At 44.5% G+C, this 19,364-nt stretch overlaps 1 protein-coding gene across 1 annotated transcript; it reads right to left on the reverse strand.

Moving 5' to 3' along the window:
- Positions 1–257: 257 nt before the first annotated feature.
- Positions 258–2,953, reverse strand: LOC108297796 (synaptobrevin homolog YKT6-like). Its single transcript, XM_037735574.1, has one exon. It carries the CDS (start codon positions 2,827–2,829, stop codon positions 2,233–2,235), a length of 597 nt encoding a protein of 198 aa, XP_037591502.1. The 5' UTR covers positions 2,830–2,953; the 3' UTR covers positions 258–2,232.
- Positions 2,954–19,364: the final 16,411 nt, after the last annotated feature.

Here is a 19,364-nt window from a genome sequence, read left to right on the forward strand (position 1 = left end):
ATACATTTAGTTCACAAATAAATGTGTATTTCATGTGGAAAAATGTGGTATTTTGATATATGCATGCATTGTAGAATAATTAAATCAAGCTAATTACTACATAGCTCACATACTTAGTTTGTGATGAAAATACTTAAAATTTACTCAGCAGTTTTTGACATGTATAATACTTTATCACTATTGTCATCATGCTGTGCAATGTATCTCAAAAACTTATTCCTTCTCTCTAACTAAACTTTATCTTTTTTTTTTTTTTTAATTTCAAGACAACTTTATTCAGACAGGCGCCTCTCAAATAGAACACAGGGAACTTAGGCAACAGTTATTAAAATACACTCTTGCCAAATGATTTACAACAGAACATAACAGGGAGCAGGCGATCTGTGGGTGGGGCCAGGCTGGGCCCTCTATCTCTCAGGGCCTGAGTCAAGCCCAACCACCCTGCTTAGCAGGGGCTAACCCAGGCTGAGGTCTCACTTCCTCTTACCACAAATTCACACCTCCATTTTCCCCACACCCATCTCTCCCTAGGGTCCTCAAGTGGGAGACGTAGCATTCCTCGGATCCAGGCCCACTCCACTCCACCTCCGGCACCAGTGGGCAGGCTGGGTCTGGGCCTCAAGGGGCCCTGGGCTTGGGGTGTCTATGGCAATAGGAAAATGACATGGACAGGTTCTTCAGGGGTAGGCTAAAGTCCTCTGGCCAGCAGTGCCCAGAGAAAATGGGCAGCAACAGGTAAACCAGCCAGGAGATGGGGTCCACTGAACCCACGGCAGACCCCACCCTCCTGCCCAGACCCTGCCCACACTGGGAGTCAGGACCACTGGGACTCTGATCAGGATAGTGGGTGCTCTCAGCAGTGTGGCAAGCTCAGAGCAGGGCTCCCAAGGGCCATATCACACTGGCTCAAAACTCATAGGTGACACCATCCCAGCAGGAGCTTCCATGGGAGCTGGATCCCAGGGATGCATCCTGAGCACAGGTGGGCAGCCAAGGATCTGGAACATCCTGGGCCCATCTACTGGGTTGCTCCAGGCTGTTTCCAGAACTTGGCAGTGAGTGGGCCTCCTGCCAGGTGGCAAGGCACAACTTAGACCAATCCCTTGGCCTCCATTCCCCATGCAGCTGCCTCTGACTATGAACTAGCAGGCCTATGCTGGCCAGACCACAGGTGGGGTGCTGGAAGTCCTCAGGCCGGCTGGCACCCACTCCTGGTGTCCATGGGAGAGACCCACTTGTTCAGATGCATAGGCCTCAGGCGGTTCAAGGCAGTCTTGTAGCCAGAGAGGCAAATAAAAATCAGTTTGAGAGACCACAGCATCCACTGCTTTGATTGTGATGTTCAAAGGCAAGATGCAAGTCAAGGCAAGTGTCCCAGAGGCCCTGGGCAGCTGAGTGCACCTGTGTTTGAGCTTCCCTGAAGACGGACACTCCCAGCTAACCATCTGAACACCAGGAGAACATCCCCCTTTCCTGGGCTCTGTTCCCAGTCTACCTGCTGGTCCCACCTCAAACCACACACTCCCACCCACACTGCAGCTCCTTACAAATCCTCCCAATAAGCCACCTTTGTGGGACTTGGAAGCTGCTTAGGATGGGCCCTGCCGTCAGTGGGAAGCCAATCCTAGCAGAAAGGTAAGCTAAAGGACAGTCTCAGGATCTGAGACCCAGTGACTGCCCACCCACTCCCAAGCCTTGGACCTGAAGTACAGGCCTGCCTGTGGCCACTGTGGTGGGCTCACTCCCACCCCCAACAGTGGCCCCAGGAGAGGCTTTCCCAAGAGTTTTCAAACTCTACCCACCCCAGCCCTGGCACCAGGGACTCCCCACCCCCCAATGGAGTGTTAATATCATTAATGTACAGACAAAATCCAAAGATATATCAAAGATGGAGAAACAGCTGGCTCTGATGTCCCTCCCACAGAGCCTTCCCAGGGTTAGCTGAAGATGAGCCCTTTGGCATCTACAGAAGCCAATCAGAGTTTATGGTTTCATTTGCCCAAAAATACACCTTTGGGGACCTCAAATTCTTTCAAGAATCACTACCACACATATAAATTTGAACATTCGCCACCCTTCCACCATCCCTGTTTCTCCCAGGAACTTCAAAATAAAAATGGCCAGTCTGCCCCACTCTGGGTCCTCGTCTATGGCTGTCTCTTCTTTTCCAGGGGCTGCAGTTCTGATGTGAATGAAAGTGCAGTTCCAGCGCTGGGCCTCTGGCAGGCTGCATCACATGATTGCACAGCAGGAGTTTTGTTTCCGGGCAGTTTTATAGAAGGCTTTAGACTGCGTTCCAAGTGCTTCAGATTTGGACACCAAGTCATCTAGCTTCTCACCTCGTTCTAACAAAGACTCCATGGTGTTGTGCAGAATGATTTTGGTCTCATCTAGTTCGGCCTGTACTTTAGTCATGGGATCAGCTTCTCGTGGGTTCTGGTATCTACTGAGGTGACCCTCTTGGGCTGTATAATCGATTGTAGCAGGGGATCCTACTGGCCAGTCTATCCTGTCGACTTGCTTGGAGAATTCATCTAGTACCTTCTCCAGCAAGGTAAAGGCCACCCGAGATGGGTATTCATTGTCAGCAATGACCACACCTGCAAGACTGTCATTCTGGACATAGACATGGCACAGATAGTCTTGTTCTTTGACAGAAGCTCTAGTGCCTTTCGATGGGCGCTCCACAATCAGTTGACTCGTGAAGGTCATAAATTCCTGAATGCTGGATCTCTGGAAAAAGCTGAAGGAAGACACGTCGTGCGCGGCTTTGAGCAGCACCACCTTGGCGTCGCCTTTGTAGAGGGCGCTGAGGCTATATAGCTTCATGGCTCCGCGCCTTCAGGCCGACCGCCTGGCCAGCCTCGGGACCCACTCTCAGGGAGCAGCACGGCCGCCGCCCCTCAGGACCGCTGCCTCCTACCGGGGCCGCTGACGGGGCCGCCGCCGGCTTCCCGCTTTTTATCTTTTGATCAACACATTTTCACCCTCCCTTCAGACTATTAACCACCATTGTACTCTCTATAAGTTCAACTTTTGAAAATTTCACATATAAGTGAGATAATACAGTATTCATCTTTCTGTACCTGGCTTAACTTAGCATAATGTCCTTCAGGCTCATATTTGTTGTTGCAAATGACATATTTTCTTTTTTTTTTAAGGCTTACTCATGTTCCATTGTGTATGTATATCACATTTTCTTTATATTTTCATCTGTTGATGGGCACTTAAGCTGATTCCATATCTTGACTATTGCGAATAATGCTGTAATAAACATAGGAGTGCAAATGTCTCTTCAACACACTGATTTCAATTTCTTTGAATAATACCCACAAGAGGGATTATTGGGTCATAAGATAGTTGTATTTTTAGTGTTTTCAGGAGCCCCCATAATGATTGTACTAATTTACATTTCCACCAACACTGTATAAAGGTTCCCTTTTCCCCACACCCTCATCAACCCTTAACTTTTGTCTTTTGTCTTTTTGATAATACCCATTTAACAGGTGTGAGGCAATATTGCATTGTAGTTTTGATTTGCATTTTCCTTTCTTTTCTTTTTCCTTTTTTTTTTGAGATGGAGTCTCACTCCATCACCCAGGCTGAAGTTCAGTGGCACGATCTTGGTTCACAGCAACCTCCACCTCCCGGGTTCAAGTGACTCTCCTGCCTCAGCCTCCTGAGTAGCTGGGATTACAAGTGCAAGCCACCACACCTGAGTAATTTTTGTATTTATAGTAGAGATGGGGTTTCACCATGTTGGCCAGGATGGTCTCGATCTCCTGACCTCATGATCCACCCCCCTCAGCCTCCCAAAGTGCTGGGATTCCAGGTGTGAGCCACCGTGCCAGGCCTTATTATTATTATTTTAGAGGCAATCTCATTCTGTTGCCCAGGCTATAGATACTACAGTGATGCTATCTCAGCTCATTGCAACCTCTGCCTCCAGGGTTGAAGTGATTCTCCAGCCTCAGCCTCCCAAGTAGCTGAAATTACAGGCACCCGCCAGCACGCCCAACTAATTTTTGTATTTTCAGTAGAGACGGGGTTTCACCATGTTGGCCAGGCTGGTCTCAAGCTCCTGACCTCAAGTGATTCACCCGTCTCAGCCTCCCAAAGTATTGGGATTACCTGGAGGTGTGAGCCACTACATACGGCCTGATTTGCATGTTTTAGATGATTATTGAAGTTGAGCACTTTTTTATATATCTGTTGGCCATTTGTTTTTTGTTTGATTGTTTTGTTTTTGTTTTTGAGACGGAGTCTTACTCTGTCACCCAGGCTGGAGTGCACTGGCACAATCTTGGCTCACTGCAACCTCCGCCTCCCAGGTTCAAGCAATTCTGCCTCAGCCTCCTGAGTAGCTGGGACTATAGGCACATGCCACCACACCCGGCTAATTTTTGTATTTTTAATAGAGACGGGGTTTAATCATGCTGGCCAGGATGGTCTTTATCTCCTGACCTCATGATCCACCCACCTCAGCCTCCCAGAGGGCTGGTATTACAGGCATGAGCCACCATGCCGAGCCTGTTTGATTGTGTTTTGTTTGAGGCAGAGTCACTCTGTCGCCAGGCTGAAGTGCAGTGGCACAATCTCAGCTCACTGCAACCTCCACCTCCCAGGTTCAAGTGATTCTCCTGCCTCCGCCTCCTGAGTGGCTGGGATTACAGGTGTGTACCAACACACCCAGCGAATTTTTGTGTTTTTAGTAGGGACAGGGTTTCTCCAGGTGGGACAGGGTTTCTCCAGGTTGGCCAGGCTGGTCTCAATCTTCTAACCTCAAGTGATTCACCCACCTCAGCCTCCCAAAGTGCTGGGATTACAGGCGTGAGCCACCGCACCCAGGCTGTTGGCCATTTGTAAGTCTTATTTTGAAAACTGTCTATCAAGGTCCTGTGCCCATTTTTTAATTGAGCTATTTGTTGTCTTGATAGTGAGTTTTTTGAGTTTCTTCTATACTAGATAATGACCCTTTATTGGATGTATGGTTTACAAATATATTTTCCTCTTCCAAAGCTTGTCTCTCACTCTGTTTATTGTTTCTTTGGCTCTGCAGAAGCTTTTTAGTTAGATGTAATCCCATTTGTCTATTTTCGCTTTTGTTGCTCCTGCTTTTGTGTTCATATCTAAAACATTATTGCCCACACCAATATGGTAAAACTTTGAAACCATGATTGCAGTGTAAGAGTATTCTGAATTTGACCATGTGTTTACCTTTACTGGTAAGTTTTATACTTTCATAACTTTCATTTCATTAATTAATGTCTTCTTCTTTCAGATTGGAGAACTTTGTTTCACATTTCCTCTAAGGCAAGTCTTCTGGTTATCAGTTCCCTCAGCTTATGTCTGGATTGTGTCCCCAGGCTGAGGAAACTGCGGCAATAGCAATCCTGCTCTAGATGGTTCCTGGGAATGGGGAGGGGAGGTGACTCCAGCACCTAAGACTATGAAGGTGAAGAAACTACAAGGTTTTCAGTAGCAAAAGTGGCAGAGGGTATATTGCTGGTGTGCTGGCATTTGGTTTCCTCAGTAGTAAAATCTGCTAGGCTCCTCTGCAAGACAAGCTGCATGGCTCTGCAATTTCAAACACTGAGGAATCTTCAGCAATTAAGGCTGTGGGGGCTACACAGCAGCTCCAAAGGCTGTTTGGGCCCTCAGTGGAGGAATCTGCTGGATTCCCATGTCAGGTAGGCCACCGGGGGTCACAGTAACTTCCACATTTTGGCTGATTCCGAAAGAGCTCATCTTTTGTCTTTGTTATCAGCTGCCTCCAGATATCTCAGCTATGCTTACGCCCAGAGATCTTGGTGGGGTGAAACTGAAGCTAGTAATATAGGCAGTGTCCTAAAATACTGGCAAAACTGTTCCTATACTTTGCTCTGCTTTGTCCTGTAAGGCAAACTCAAGCAAAGACAGTCCCTCTCCATGCTGAGCAGTGTGAGCATGGAGGATGCAGTGATGGAGGTGAAATGAATTTGTTCTTATTAGCATTTTTTGTGGCTCTTCTTTGGTTTTCTCTTCTACTGTATTGCTGTGTCACCTTAAGTGGACCCTAACCTCTTGTAGAGAAATTTTGGTTCATGTATATTTGTAGAATTGTTCTTTATAAGGTGAGGAAGTCTGACTCTCCTACTCTGACATCATGCTGACCTCACTCCACTAGACAAGGAGTTTAAATTAAATATTTCAAATATGCTCAAACACACAAAAGAAACAACAGACGAAGAACTAAAAAGCGCTGAGAGAATAATGTCTCAACAAACAGAAATTATAAATTAGAAATAGCATTTATAAAAAGGAACCAAATAGAATTTCTGGAGCTGAAAATACAATAGCTGAAATGAAAAATTCATTCCAGGCATTCTACAGAAAATTTGAGCAGCCAATAGAAAGAATCAATTTGAATAGGTCAATTGAAATTATTCAGTCTAAGGGGCACAAATAAAAAGAATGAAGAGAAATGGCACGGTGGCTCATGCCTGTAATTCTAGCACTTTGGGAGGCTGAGGCAGGTGGATCATGAGGTCAGGAGTTCAAGACCAGCCTGAGCAACATGGTGAAACCCCATCTCCACTAAAAATAAAAAATTAGCCAAGCGTGGTGGTGGGTGCCTATAATCCCAGCTACTCAGGAGGCTGAGGCAGAGAATTGCTTAAATCCAGGAGGCGGAGGTTGTAGTGAGCCTATATTGCACCACTACACTCCAGCCTGGGCCACAGACAGCAAAAATGAACAGAATGTGAGGGACCTATGGAACATCATCAGAATGGAACATACACATTATAGAAGTTTCAGGAGAGGATACAATGAACTGGCAGAAAAAAAAAATAGAGAAATAATGGTTAAAAAAAAACTCCCTGGCTGGGCACAGTGGCTCATGCCTATAATCTCAACACTTTAGGAGGCCAAGGCGGGCACATCATCTGAGGTCAGGAGTTCGAGACCAGCCTGACCAACATAGAGAAACCCCATCTCTACTAAAAATACAAAATTAGCCGGGTGTGGTAGCACATGCCTATAATCCCAGCTACTCAGGAGGCTGAGGCAGGGGAATGGCTTGAACCCGGGAGGGGAAGATTGCGATGAGCTGAGATTGTGCCATTGCCCTACAGCCTGGGCAACAAGAGTGAAACTCTACCTCAAAAATAAATAAATAAACAAACAAACAAACTTCCAAAGTTTTATAAGACACATTAACCTACACATTTTTAAAAACTTGACTGGACAAGGTGGCTCATGCCTGTAATCCCAGCACTTTGGGAGACTGAGGCAAGCGGATCACCTGAGGTCAGGAATTCAAGACCAACCTGACCAACATGGCGAAACCCTGTCTACTAAAAATACAAAAAATTAACCAGGCATAGTGGCACATGACTGTAATCCCAGCTACTCAGGAGGCTGAGACAGGAGGACCTCTTGAACCTGGGAGGCAGAGGTTACAGTGAGCTGTGATCATGCCATTACACTCCAGCCCACCACCAGGCCAGACCCCACAGTCCCAGTCTCCAGTTCCACCCCAGCAATCAGCTACAGTATTCCCTGCAGTTCTAGTCATCAAGTGGGCACCCACAAACCTACCTCCAGGCCAGCCCCTGTGGTGCCAGGTTTCAGGCTTGCTACAGCACCATGTCAGCAATCCTGGACTCAAACGCCTGACAAGCACCCACAGACACAGGCTCCAGGCCTGTCCAGCACTAGGCCAGTCTCCGTGGCCTCACACTCCAGCTGGACCCTATGGCTTCATGCTTTAGCAGACCCAGCATCCAGGCCTGTCCCAGTACACCCCTGTGCTGGATTTGCCCCTACAGACACAAGCTTCAAGATTGCCCAAGTGTACCCAGGTCACAGGAACCCACCAGTCCCCAAAACCCAGGCCAGCTCTCAGAGAATTAGCCACTAAGCCAGCACCTACACACTCAGCCTCCAGGCTGGGACAAGTAGACATGAGCACCAGGCTAAGCCTGACAGCCCCATGCTTAAGACCAGCCCCAGGGTCTCCAGGCATGAGGCAAGTTCCCATAGACTTAGGCTTCAGGCTAGACCCTGTGAACCCAGGCTTTACACCAGCCCCAGGACTGGGTTAGCCCAGGTTGATCCCAGTAGAAACAGGCTCCAAAAAACACAAGATCCAGGCTTGTTCCAGCAGACCCAGGTTCAAGGCCCACTGCAGTAGACCCCAATGCCAGACTGGACCCTATGGACTGAAGTTTCAAGACTATATCTGCAGACAGGCTCCAGGCCAGGCCCTGTGGACCCAGGACCCAGACCTGCCCCATGGACTTAGGGTCCAGGCCAGCCCCAGTGCCAAGCCAGTGCTTGTGGACTCAGGCTCCAGGATCATCCTAGCCCCTGCCCAGCCTCTGTAGATGTAGGCTTAAGGCCTACCCCACCAAGTGCTAGCTCAGCCTCTGTGGACCAGTTTTCAGGCTTGCCTCTGTGGATACAGGTCTCAACCTCAGACTCATGGACCCAGGCTCTGGGCTCATCACTTCAGTCCCAATGAACATGTTCGCCCAAGTGGATGCAGGCCCAGACTCAAACCTGCAGGTGTAGGAGTCAGGCCTGCCTATCTACTGACCCAGGCATAAGCCATCTTGTTCAAAGACTCCAGCAGCAAGATTTCCTTCAAATCATACCTGAGAGCCTGCCAAGAATATTTGGATGAGCTGATTGGTGAGGGGTTTCCTAGGCAAAGCATTCTAGAAAAACTGAAACAAATCTCAAGTTCTTCAAATCCACAGACAGCAAATTAAGGCAACAAGAAACACAAAACATTAAGGAGCCATAACACCAACAGAAGAACACAATAATCTCTCAGTAGCTGACCCCAAAGAAATGGAGATATACAGACTGCTTGGCAAATAATTCAAAATAATTATTTAAGAAAGTTTAGGCTGGTGCGGTGGCTCATGCCTATAATCCCAGCACTTTGGGAGGCCGAGAGGAGTCAATTGCTTTAGCTCAGAAATTCAAGACAACCCTGGAAAACATGGTGAGAATCCATCTGCACTATACATACAAAAAAATTAGTCAGGTGTTTTGATACAGACCTGTGGTCCCAGGGACTAGGGAGGCTGTGGTGGGAAAATCACTTGAGCCCTAGGCAGGGAGTTTGCAGTGAGCCGAGATCATACCACTGCACTCCAGCCTGGGTAACAGAGTGAGACCCACCTAGTCTCAGAAAAAAAAAGTTCAACAACTTAAAGAAAACAATTCAAAGTAATCAGAAAGAAATGACCAAAAGAAGAAATTTAACTGAGATTGAAATTAATTTTTAAAAAATCAAACAAATTCTGAGGCTGAAAAATAAAAGAAATGAAATGAAGAGGAAATCTGTGAACTCATAAGACTAGTAATTTGAAAATATATCAGAGGCTAAAGAAGAAAAGGAATGAAGAAAGCTTACTACATTTATGAGATAGCATCAAACGAACAGATATTCAAGTTATGGAAGTTCATTAAAAAGAACAGACTAGGCGCGGTGGCTCATGCCTGTAATCCTAGCACTTAGAGAGGCCAATTTGGGTGGATCACCCCAGGTCAGGAGTTCGAGATCAGCCTGGCCAACATGGTGAAACCCCGTCTCTACTAAAAGTACAAAAGTTAGCTGGGTGTGGTGGCAGGTGCCTGTAATGCCAGCTACCTGGGAGGCTAAGGCAGGACGATCACTTGAACCCAGAGACAGAGGTTGCAGTGAGCCGAGATTGTGCCATTGCACTGCAGCCTGGGCGATAAGAGCAAACTCTGTCTCAAAAAAAAAAAAAAAGACAGAAGAACAAAGGGAAAGAAAGCTTATTTAAAGAAATAATAGCAAAAAAAATCAAATTTGGAGAAAGATATAAATATCCAAATATAGGAACGTCAAAAGTTTCCAATCACATTCAATCCGAATATAATAAGATTACATCAAGACATGTTATAATGAAACTATCAGAAATCAAAGACAAATAAAAAATTGTAAAAGCAGCAGGAGAAAAGAACCAAATAATATATAATGGTTTTTCCAATGAGGCTAGCAGATTTCTCAGCAGAGAACTTACAGGCCAAAGAAAGTTGGATGAGATACTCAAAGTGCAGAAAGAAAACTGCCAGCCAGCAATACTGTACTTGGCAAAGCTGTCCTTTAGAAATAAAGATGTGGCTGGGCACAGTGGCTCACACTTGTAATCTCAGCACTTCAGGAGGCCAGGGCAGGCAGATTACTTGAGGTCAGGAGTTCCAGACCAGCCTGGAACTGGTGTGGTGGCAGGTGTGGTGGCACATGCCTATAATCCCAGCTACTTGGGAGACTGAGGCATGAGAATCTCTTGAACCCAGGAGGCGGAGGCTGCATTGAGGTGAGATTGCGCCACTGCACTCCAATCTGGAAGACAGAGTGAGACTCCATCTCAAAAACAAAACAAAATGATGGTTAAGTGAAAGATCAAATGCTCTAATAGTGTAATGGTGGTGGTTTGTAAATCATTTCTATTTTTAGTATGAAGGTTATAAAACAAAGCTATTAAAATAATAGTAGCGCCTCGAGAGGCTGAAATGGGAGGATCGCTTGAACTCCTGAGATCAAGACCAGCCTGGGCAACATAGTGAGACCTTGTCTCTACAAGAAATTTTTTTTTAAATTAGGTGGAATGGTGGCACATGCTTTTGGTCCTAGCTACTTGGGAGGCTGAGGCAGGAGAATTGCTTGAATTCAACAGGTAGAGCCATGATGGCACCACTGCATTGTAGCCTGGGTGACAGAATTAGACCCTGTCTGAAAAATAATAAAAATAATAATAGCTAAAATAATTTGTTAAGGGATACACAATATAAATATATGTAAATTGTTGCATCAAAAATTTTAAATGAGGGAGGGAATAGAATAAAATATAGGGTTTTTTGTCTGTTTGTTTTTGAGAAGGAGTCTTGCTCTGTCACTCAGGCTGGAGTGCAGTGGTGTGATCTCGGCTCACTGCAACCTCTACCTCCCGGGTTCAAGCGATTCTCCTGTCTCAGCCTCCTGAGTAGCTTGGATTACAGGTGCCCACCGCCATGCCCAGCTAACTTTTGTATTTTTAGTAGAGATGGGATTTCACCATGTTGGTCAGGCTGGTCTTGAACTCCTGACTTCGTGATCTGCCTGCCTCAGCCTCCCAAAGTGCTGGGATTACAGGCATGAGCCACCATGCCCAGCCTGTTTGTTTGTTTTGAGACAAGTTCTCACTCTGTCACCCAGGCTGGAGTGCAGTGGGGCAATCTCAGCTCACTACAACCTCCGCCTCCTGGGTTCAAGAGATTGTCATACCTCAGGCTCCCAAGTAACTGGGATTACAGGGGCACAACATGCCCAGCTAATTTTTTTTAAAATTTTTTGGTAGAAACAGAGTTTCACCATGTTAGCCAGGCTGGTCTCAAACCTGACTTCAAGTGATCAGCCCACCTCAGCCTCCCAAAGTGCTAGGATTACAGGGGTGAGCCACTGCGCCTGGCAAACATAGAGTATTTTTATGTATCAGTTAAGTTGTTATCAGCATGAAATAGACTCTTATAACTATAAGAAGTTTTATGTAAGCCTCATGGTAACCACAAAGCAAAAACCTATAGTAGATAACACAAAATATAAAAAGTAAGAAATGAGTCAGACATGGTGGCTCACATCTCTAATCCTAGCACTTTGGGAAGCTGAGATGGGAGTATTCCTTGATGCTAGGAGTTTGAAACCAGCCTGGAAAACACAGTGAGACTCCATCTCTATAGAACTTTTTTAAAAAATTAGCCAGGTTTGGTGGTGCATACCTGTAGTTCCAGCTACTCAGGAGGCTGAGACAGGAGGATCACTTGAGCCCAGGAGGTTGAGGCTGCGGTGTGCCATCAGCATACCACTGCACTGCAGCCTGGGAAACAGAGTAAAACCCTGTCTCAATAAAGAAATAAATAAATAAAATAGTAAGGAATGAAAGCATGCTAATAGATAAAAGTATCTAATTACAAATGAAGAAAAGACAGAAAGAAAGAAACAAAAGGCCTACAAAATAACCAGAAAATAATTAACAAAATGACAGTAGTAAGTCCTTACCTATGAATAATTGAATAATTACCTCAGTGAAATTGGATTAAATTCTCCAGTCAAAATAAAGAGTGGCTGCATAAGATTTTTTACAAAAAAAAAAAAAAAGGTGGGGGGACCCAACTATAGGCTATCTACAACAAATGCACTTCATCTGTAGAAAAACACACAAAGTAAAGGGATGGAAAAAGATATTCTATGCAGATGGAATCAAAAGAGCAGAGCACACTGATTATATTAGGCAAAATAGACTTTAAGTCAAAAACCACAAAAAGAGACAAGGGAGATCACACTATAATGATAAAGGGGTCAGTTCATTAAAATGACATAACAAGTATAAATTTACATGTACTGGCTGGTCGAGGTGACTCATGCCTGTAATCCTAGCACTTTGGGAGGCCAGAGTGAGCAGATCACTTGAGATCAGGAGCTCAAGACCAGCTTGGCCAACATGGAGAAACCCCATCTCTACTAAAAATACAAAAATTAGCCAGATGTGGTGGTGCATGCCTGTAATTTCAGCTACTTGGGAGGCTGAGACAGAAGGATTGCTTGAAACTGGTAGGCAAAATTTGCAGTGAGCCAAGATCTCACTACCACACTCCAGCCTGGGTAGCAGAGCAAGAGTCTGTCTCAATAAATATATATATGCACCTAACATTGGAGCATCTACATATATAAAGTAAATTTTGTTTTCCTTTGAGACAGAGTTTCACTCTTGTTGCCAAGGCTGGAGTGCAGTGGCACAATCTTGGTTCACTGCAACCTCCGCATCCCAGGTTCAAGCAATTTTCCTGCCTCAGCAACCCAAGTAGGCGGGATTACAGACATGTACCACCATGCCTGGCTAATTTTTGTATTTTTAGTAGAGATGGGATTTCACCATGTTGGCCAGTCTGGTGTTGAACTCCTGACCTCAGGTGATCCACCTGCCTCTGCCTCCCAAAGTGCTGGGATTACAGGTATGAGCCACTGCGCCCAGCCAGCAAATGTTAATAGTTCTGAAGAGACAGATAGACTATAATATAATAATAGTAGGGAACTTCAATTACTCAATTTCAGCAATGAACACATCTTACAGAAAGTAAATCAATAAGGAGACATAGGACATTGTTTTGAGAGCCCCCAGGTAAGTTAAGGTTCCAGTACTAGAGTGGATAGCAAACTTCACCTAGGGGAACATGAAAGGGAGTTAGACGTGGGTGTTTACAGTGTCCCTCCCATGGGCTACTTCTTTTACCTGGTTGACAGCCTAATGCCTAGCTGTCTGACCTGTATCCAGGAGAGCGCCCTCACACAGGGAACTTTATACTGGCAGAGACAACAGTGACTTTTGTCTAACTTGTGTGCAATTTATCCCATCCTGGCCATCACTCTACCACTGGGAGCCAGACATCCTGGGCAAAATTCAGCCTGGAGCAGCCCTGAGTTCTTCGGGTGGAAGGTAAAAATTAAATACATACCACAATAGTAAACAAGTTCAAAGATTTTTACTTACAGATTCTGGTCAAGTGGCCAGGCACGGTGGCTCACACCTGTAATCCCAGAACTTGGAAGGCTGAGGCAGGCCAATCACCTGAGGTCAAGAGTTCAAGACCAGCCTGGCCAACATGGTGAAACCCCATCTCTACTAAAACTACAAAAATAAGCCAGGTGTGGTGGTGCACGCCTGTAGTCCCAGCTACTTGAGTGGGTGAGGCACGTGAATCACTTGAACCCAGGAGAGAGAGGTTACAGTGAGCCAAGATCACAACACTGCACTCCAGCCAGGGTGACAGAGCAAGACCCTGTCTCAAAAAAGGGGAAAAAAAAGATTCTGGTCAGGAAATGTGAAATGAGTTGGGAGGGCATTCATCCCCAGAGTACCCAAGGCAGGAAGGAAGAATCAGGCAGAGAGAGACAGAGCACATGGCAACTATATATATATATATATATTCCCAGCCAGGAATCCCGTTTTCTAGGTGGGAGAAATGCCTATAAGTTCTTATCTCTGACCACCAGCTTGACCCAGTTGGGTATAGTGTACAACTGGAAACTGTGTGAAGAATGACTGAGCCCTGCTTCTGGTATGAAAAAGTTAAAATTGTTTTAAAGGCCAGGCGCGGTGGCTCACGCCTGTAATCCCAACACTTCGGGAGGCTGAGGTGGGTGGATCATCTGAGGTCAGAAGTTCGAGAGCAGCCTGGCCAACATGGTGAAACCCCCATCTCTACTAAAAATACACAAATTAGCTGAGTGTGGTCGTGTGTGTCTGTAAACCCAGCTATTCGAGGCTGAGTCAGGAGAATCACTTGAACCTGGAAGGCAGAGGCTCCAGTGAGCCAAGATTGTGCCACTGCACTCCAGCCTGGGTGACAAAGTGAGACTCTGTCTCAAAAAACAATAACAATAAAATGAAATAAAATAAAATTGTATTCAAAATTGATAGTAAGGCAACATAAAATTATAAGAATGCTCTACAATCCACCCATTGGTGCCTCAGCATTATAGATATATATTATATACATATAATGGTCAAGATATATATTATATATTATAGTATTTATAATATATATTATATGTAATTATATATAAATACTATAAATTATATATAATGGAAGGTTTTATATATATACATATATGTATAAATGTGTGTATATATATAGGAAGGTTATATATATTATACATGTATATATATATGAACATGTGTGTATATATACACATATATATTACCTTCCATTATATATATATATATATATATATTTTTTTTTTTTTTTTTTTTTTTTTTTTTTTGAGACGGAGTCTCACTCTGTTACCCAGGCTGAAGTGCAGTGGCGCGATCTCGGCTCACTGCAACCTCCACGTCCCAGGTTCAAGCAATTTTTTGCCTCAGCCTCCAGAGTAGCTGGGATTACAGATAGCCACCACCACGCCCAGCTAATTTTTGTATTTTTAGTAGAGACGGGGTTTCATTATCTTGATCAGCTGGTCTTGAACTCCTAACCTCGTGATCCATCCACCTCAACCTCCCAAAGTGCTGGGATTCAGGCGTGAGCCACTGCGCCTGGCCAATACTTTAAGTCTAAAGCAGCTGTATTTGAATGGCGAAGATATATTTAGGGAGAAAGAGAGGCTGTGGTGGTTATATTTGCAAGGTGAGAAACTGTGGTGGAAAGCTGGATGGTGGTAGTAGAAAAAGACATCAGGGAGAAGGTAGTCCTCCCTCACTCCCCCAGGGCTTCAAGGGGTTGATGAATATGGGGGTTTCTGTTTTCTGGGGAAAGTACTAATCTCCATTAATTTTAGTAACATGTATCAGAGTTTCTTGTAGGTAGGGGACTGTGGGGGTAACAGAGAGCAGGAAACATACCAGAATCATGGGCTCAGCAGACAGTGAGTTAAGAAAGAAAATTAAAAAAAAAAAAAAAAAGTCCTGTGTCCATTTGTGTGTTAGGAGAAGAAGTCCATGGACACCACTAGAGTGCAAGTTTAGTGCAAGTGGGGAAGTCCTCTGCAGCACAGAGGCAGAGTCATTCCCAACATCAGGGTCTTGGGTTGGGGTGATATTGTCTCAGGCAATGTCATACCCAGCAGTAAAGTTTTGAGTTGGAGCAATTTCCTCTGAAGCTATGTCATCTCCATTGGTGACATTTGGGGCCAGGACAATGTCATCCAGGATATGGGACTTGATATCCTTTACAAGTGAGTACCCACTCAAGTAGATGTAGGCCTCAGAATTTTTCATGTTTACTTGAAACAATCATCTACTGGGGAGTTTGGGCTTCTGGTTCTAAACCAGTTAAAGCACCCAAACCAGTGGTAAGACCAACAATCAAAAGAATAGTGTACAGCTGCACCTGATAGGGTTTTATTTTAGGTGGAAATTTAGGTTCGAATGGTGCCCTATCGGCCAGGCATGGTGGCTTGTGCCTGTAATCCCAGCACTTTGGGAGGCCAAGGTGGGTGGATCACCTGAGGTCAGGAGTTTGAGACCAGCCTGACCAACATGGAGAAACACCAACTCTACTAAAAAATACAAAATTAGCCAGGTATGGTGGCGCATGCCTATAATCCCAGCTACTTGGGAGGCGGAGGCAAGAGAATAACTTAAAACCAAAAGGCAGAGGTTGCGGTAAGCCAAGATTGCGCCATTGTACTCCAGCCTAGGCAACAAGAGCAAAACTCTGTCTCAAAACAAAACAACAACAAAATGCTACTGTATCATATGAAAGCTGTCTGGTCTGTGGGAAAAAGCTACAGTTAACGAGTCTGAGGAGAGTAAGTGTCTTTGATCTGGTCTCCAGACTTTATGGGATAAGAGTAAGATCAAAAAATTATTTCAAAAACTAGATTAAGGCTTGGGGCAAATTAGAGAGCTTTAGGAATTTTTTTGTTGGACTGGAATTTGAAAAGAAATTGTTGCCAGGTACAGTGGCTCAGGCCTGTAATCCCAGCACTTTGGGAGGCTAAGGAGGGTAAAACCCCTTCTGTACTAAAAATACAAAAAAATCAGCCAGGCGTGGTGGCGCATGCCTGTAATCCCAGCTACTCAGGAGGCTGAGACAGGAGAATCTACTGAACCCAGGAGGCAGAGGTTGCAGTGAGCCGAGGTTGTGCCATTGCACTCCAGCCTGAGCAACAATAGTGAAACCCCGTCTCAAAAAAAAAAAAAAAGGAAAGAAATTGTTTCAGGACATTGTGTCTCCCAGTTAAATCAGTTATTTGGGACCTATCAGGGGCATACAAGTTTTGTTGAGTGTTTAATGCGTTTTCCAAGAGCCCAGAATGGTATAGTATAAGTGAAATTTGTGTTTTGGTTAATATTAGTAGTGTCTGTAACTCTGAAGGGAATAAGGAGTGTTCTAGCAAAGTCTTGCATTTTGGCCTTAGTATAGGTGGAGATGGATGATTTGGAATTATATTTTGAGTGCTTATGCAGCAAGAGATGCCCAGAGTTCAACCTTGAAATGGACAATTTTCAGGTAATGGCCTAATAGTTTATAATAAATATGAAGACGAGGTAATTTGTTGATTAGGGCATCTAGTGCTAAGTTGACTGCTTGATCTTTGGCCAAGCGTGTTGTTCCTTAGGACTGGTCCTTCATTAGGGACATCCAAGCTAAGGGATAGAAAGAATAACATTCCATTAAGCTGTGTCATGTGTGATAGTTAGCAATGCTTTTTGCAGAGTCTGAACTCCCATTGCTGTTCACTCAGTTAATCCCAAGGGGCTTCCTAGGTTCTCCAGAAGTCTGGGAGAGGAATAACCTCTGTCAGCACCCTGGAATTTGTCAAGGTATAAAGAACAGGAGAAGGCACCCCCTTCTGCAGATGGAATATACCAGAAGGCCCAGGTTTGTCTCAATTCTGTCTCAAGTAGGCCTCAGTAGCCAGGCCGAGCTTGTGAGGTGCTCACTCTGTAACCCAAAGAATAACGGACAGCTGGATATGGAAGGTCACAGGGTCACAGCTCAGGGTCTATAAAAGCCTCTATTTGTTTTTTTCTTTTTTTTTTTTTTTTTTTNGGTGGCTCAATCTTGGCTCATTGCAACCTCTGCCTCCTGGGTTCAAGAGATTCTTGTGCCTCAGCCACCCAAGTAGCTAGGACTACAGGCATGCACCACCACAACCACACCTGGCTGGTTTTTATATTTTTAGTAGAGATGAGGTTTCACCATGAAGGCCAGGCTGGTCTTGAACTCCTGACCTCAGGTGATCTGCCTGCTTCATCCTCCCAAAATGCTGGAATTACAGGTGTGAGGCACCACTCCCAGTGAGAACGTTTATTTCTAGGACAGCCCACTAGGTAGCCAGCCATATGTTATTTTAGTGGTGCATAGCATGGGAATTTCTTGCATGGGAAGCCCTGAAGCAACTAATGGCCATCATGAGTGGTCCAGGAGGAAAAAGGCTGCTGTGAACAAGTTTTTTGAAAGCACTAACAGGAGTGATGGCTAATTTTAATTTATAAGCAAAAAAAAAAAAAAAAAAAAAAAAAGACATTGGACATATGTACTTATTGAGTGTGTCAGATGAATCTCCTTGAAAAAGGATGTCATTACTGTAATGTCATACCTGTGTTCCTGGAGAAAGGTAGATGCCATTAAAATGTTATCTGCAAAGACTTTCCCGAACAAGAAATCTCCGAGGAAATTTATTACCACTAGCCTTAAAAGTAATTGCCAATTCTAAACCTAAAAGTAAAAAAAGAAAAGAAAAAAAAATGACATTTGCCATCATAAAAACATGAAAAGATAAAATGTACCAATAAAGCAATCACACAAAGAAAGAAGAAGAAGGCCTTAAATGGCATCATAACAGAAATCCAGGAAACCCCAACAATAAGCAACAGGAGGAAACCTAAACAAGAAAGAATATATAAAACAACCAGAAAACAATTGACAGTATGACAGGAACAAAACCTCAAGCATCAAAAATAACCTTGAGGCCAGGCGCAAAGGCTCACACCTGTAATCCCAGCACTTTGGGAGGCTGAGACGGGCAGATCACCTAAGGTTGGGAGTTCGAGACCAGCCTGACCAACATGGAGAAACCCTGTCTCTACTAAAAATACAAAATTAGCCGGGCGAGGTGGCACATTCCTGTAATCCCAGCTACTTGGGAGGCTGAGGCAGGAGAATCACCTGAACCCTGGAGGCAGAGGTTATGGTGAGTCAAGATTGTGCCATTGCACTCCAGCCTAGGCAACAAGACTGAAACTCCATCTCAAATAATAATAATAATAACTTGAATGTAAACAGATTAAATTCTCTACTTGACCAGTAAAGACACATATGCAGTAAAAGTAAAGAGATGGAAAAAAAAATTCACATAAATGGAAACCCAAAGCAAGCAGAAATAGCTATACTTATAGCAGATAAGATAGACTTTAAGTCAAGAACAGGCCAGGGATGGGGGCTTACACATGTAATCACAGCAGTTTGGGAGGCCAAAATGGGAGGATCACTTGAGGTCAGGAGTTTGAGACAAACCCGGGAAAATAGTGAGACCCTGTCTCTACAAAATAAATACTAAAAAATGAGCCAGATGTGGTGGCGTGTGCCTGTAGTCCCAGCTACTCAGGAGGCTAAGGTGGGAGAATCATTTATGCCCAGGAGTTCAAAGCTGCAGTGAGCCATAATCATATCACTGCACTCCAGGATGAGCACCCTGTCTTGTTGTTATTATGTAAAAACAAAGGAATCCATCCAGCAAGAGGATATAATAATTCTAAATATATATGCACCCAACACTAGAGCACCAAGATTCGTAAATCAAATATTACTAGATAGAGAAAGATAGACTATAATACAATAATACTGGAGAACTTAATCCA

Source organism: Cebus imitator, unplaced genomic scaffold (assembly GCF_001604975.1).
Source record: "Cebus imitator isolate Cc_AM_T3 unplaced genomic scaffold, Cebus_imitator-1.0 Scaffold845, whole genome shotgun sequence".
Taxonomy (NCBI): Eukaryota; Metazoa; Chordata; class Mammalia; order Primates; family Cebidae; genus Cebus; species Cebus imitator.

Coding starts and splice junctions, on each gene's coding strand:
- LOC108297796 (XM_037735574.1), bottom strand. CDS start 2,829: ATGAAGCTATATAGCCTCAGCGCCCTCTACAAAGGCGACGCCAAGGTG.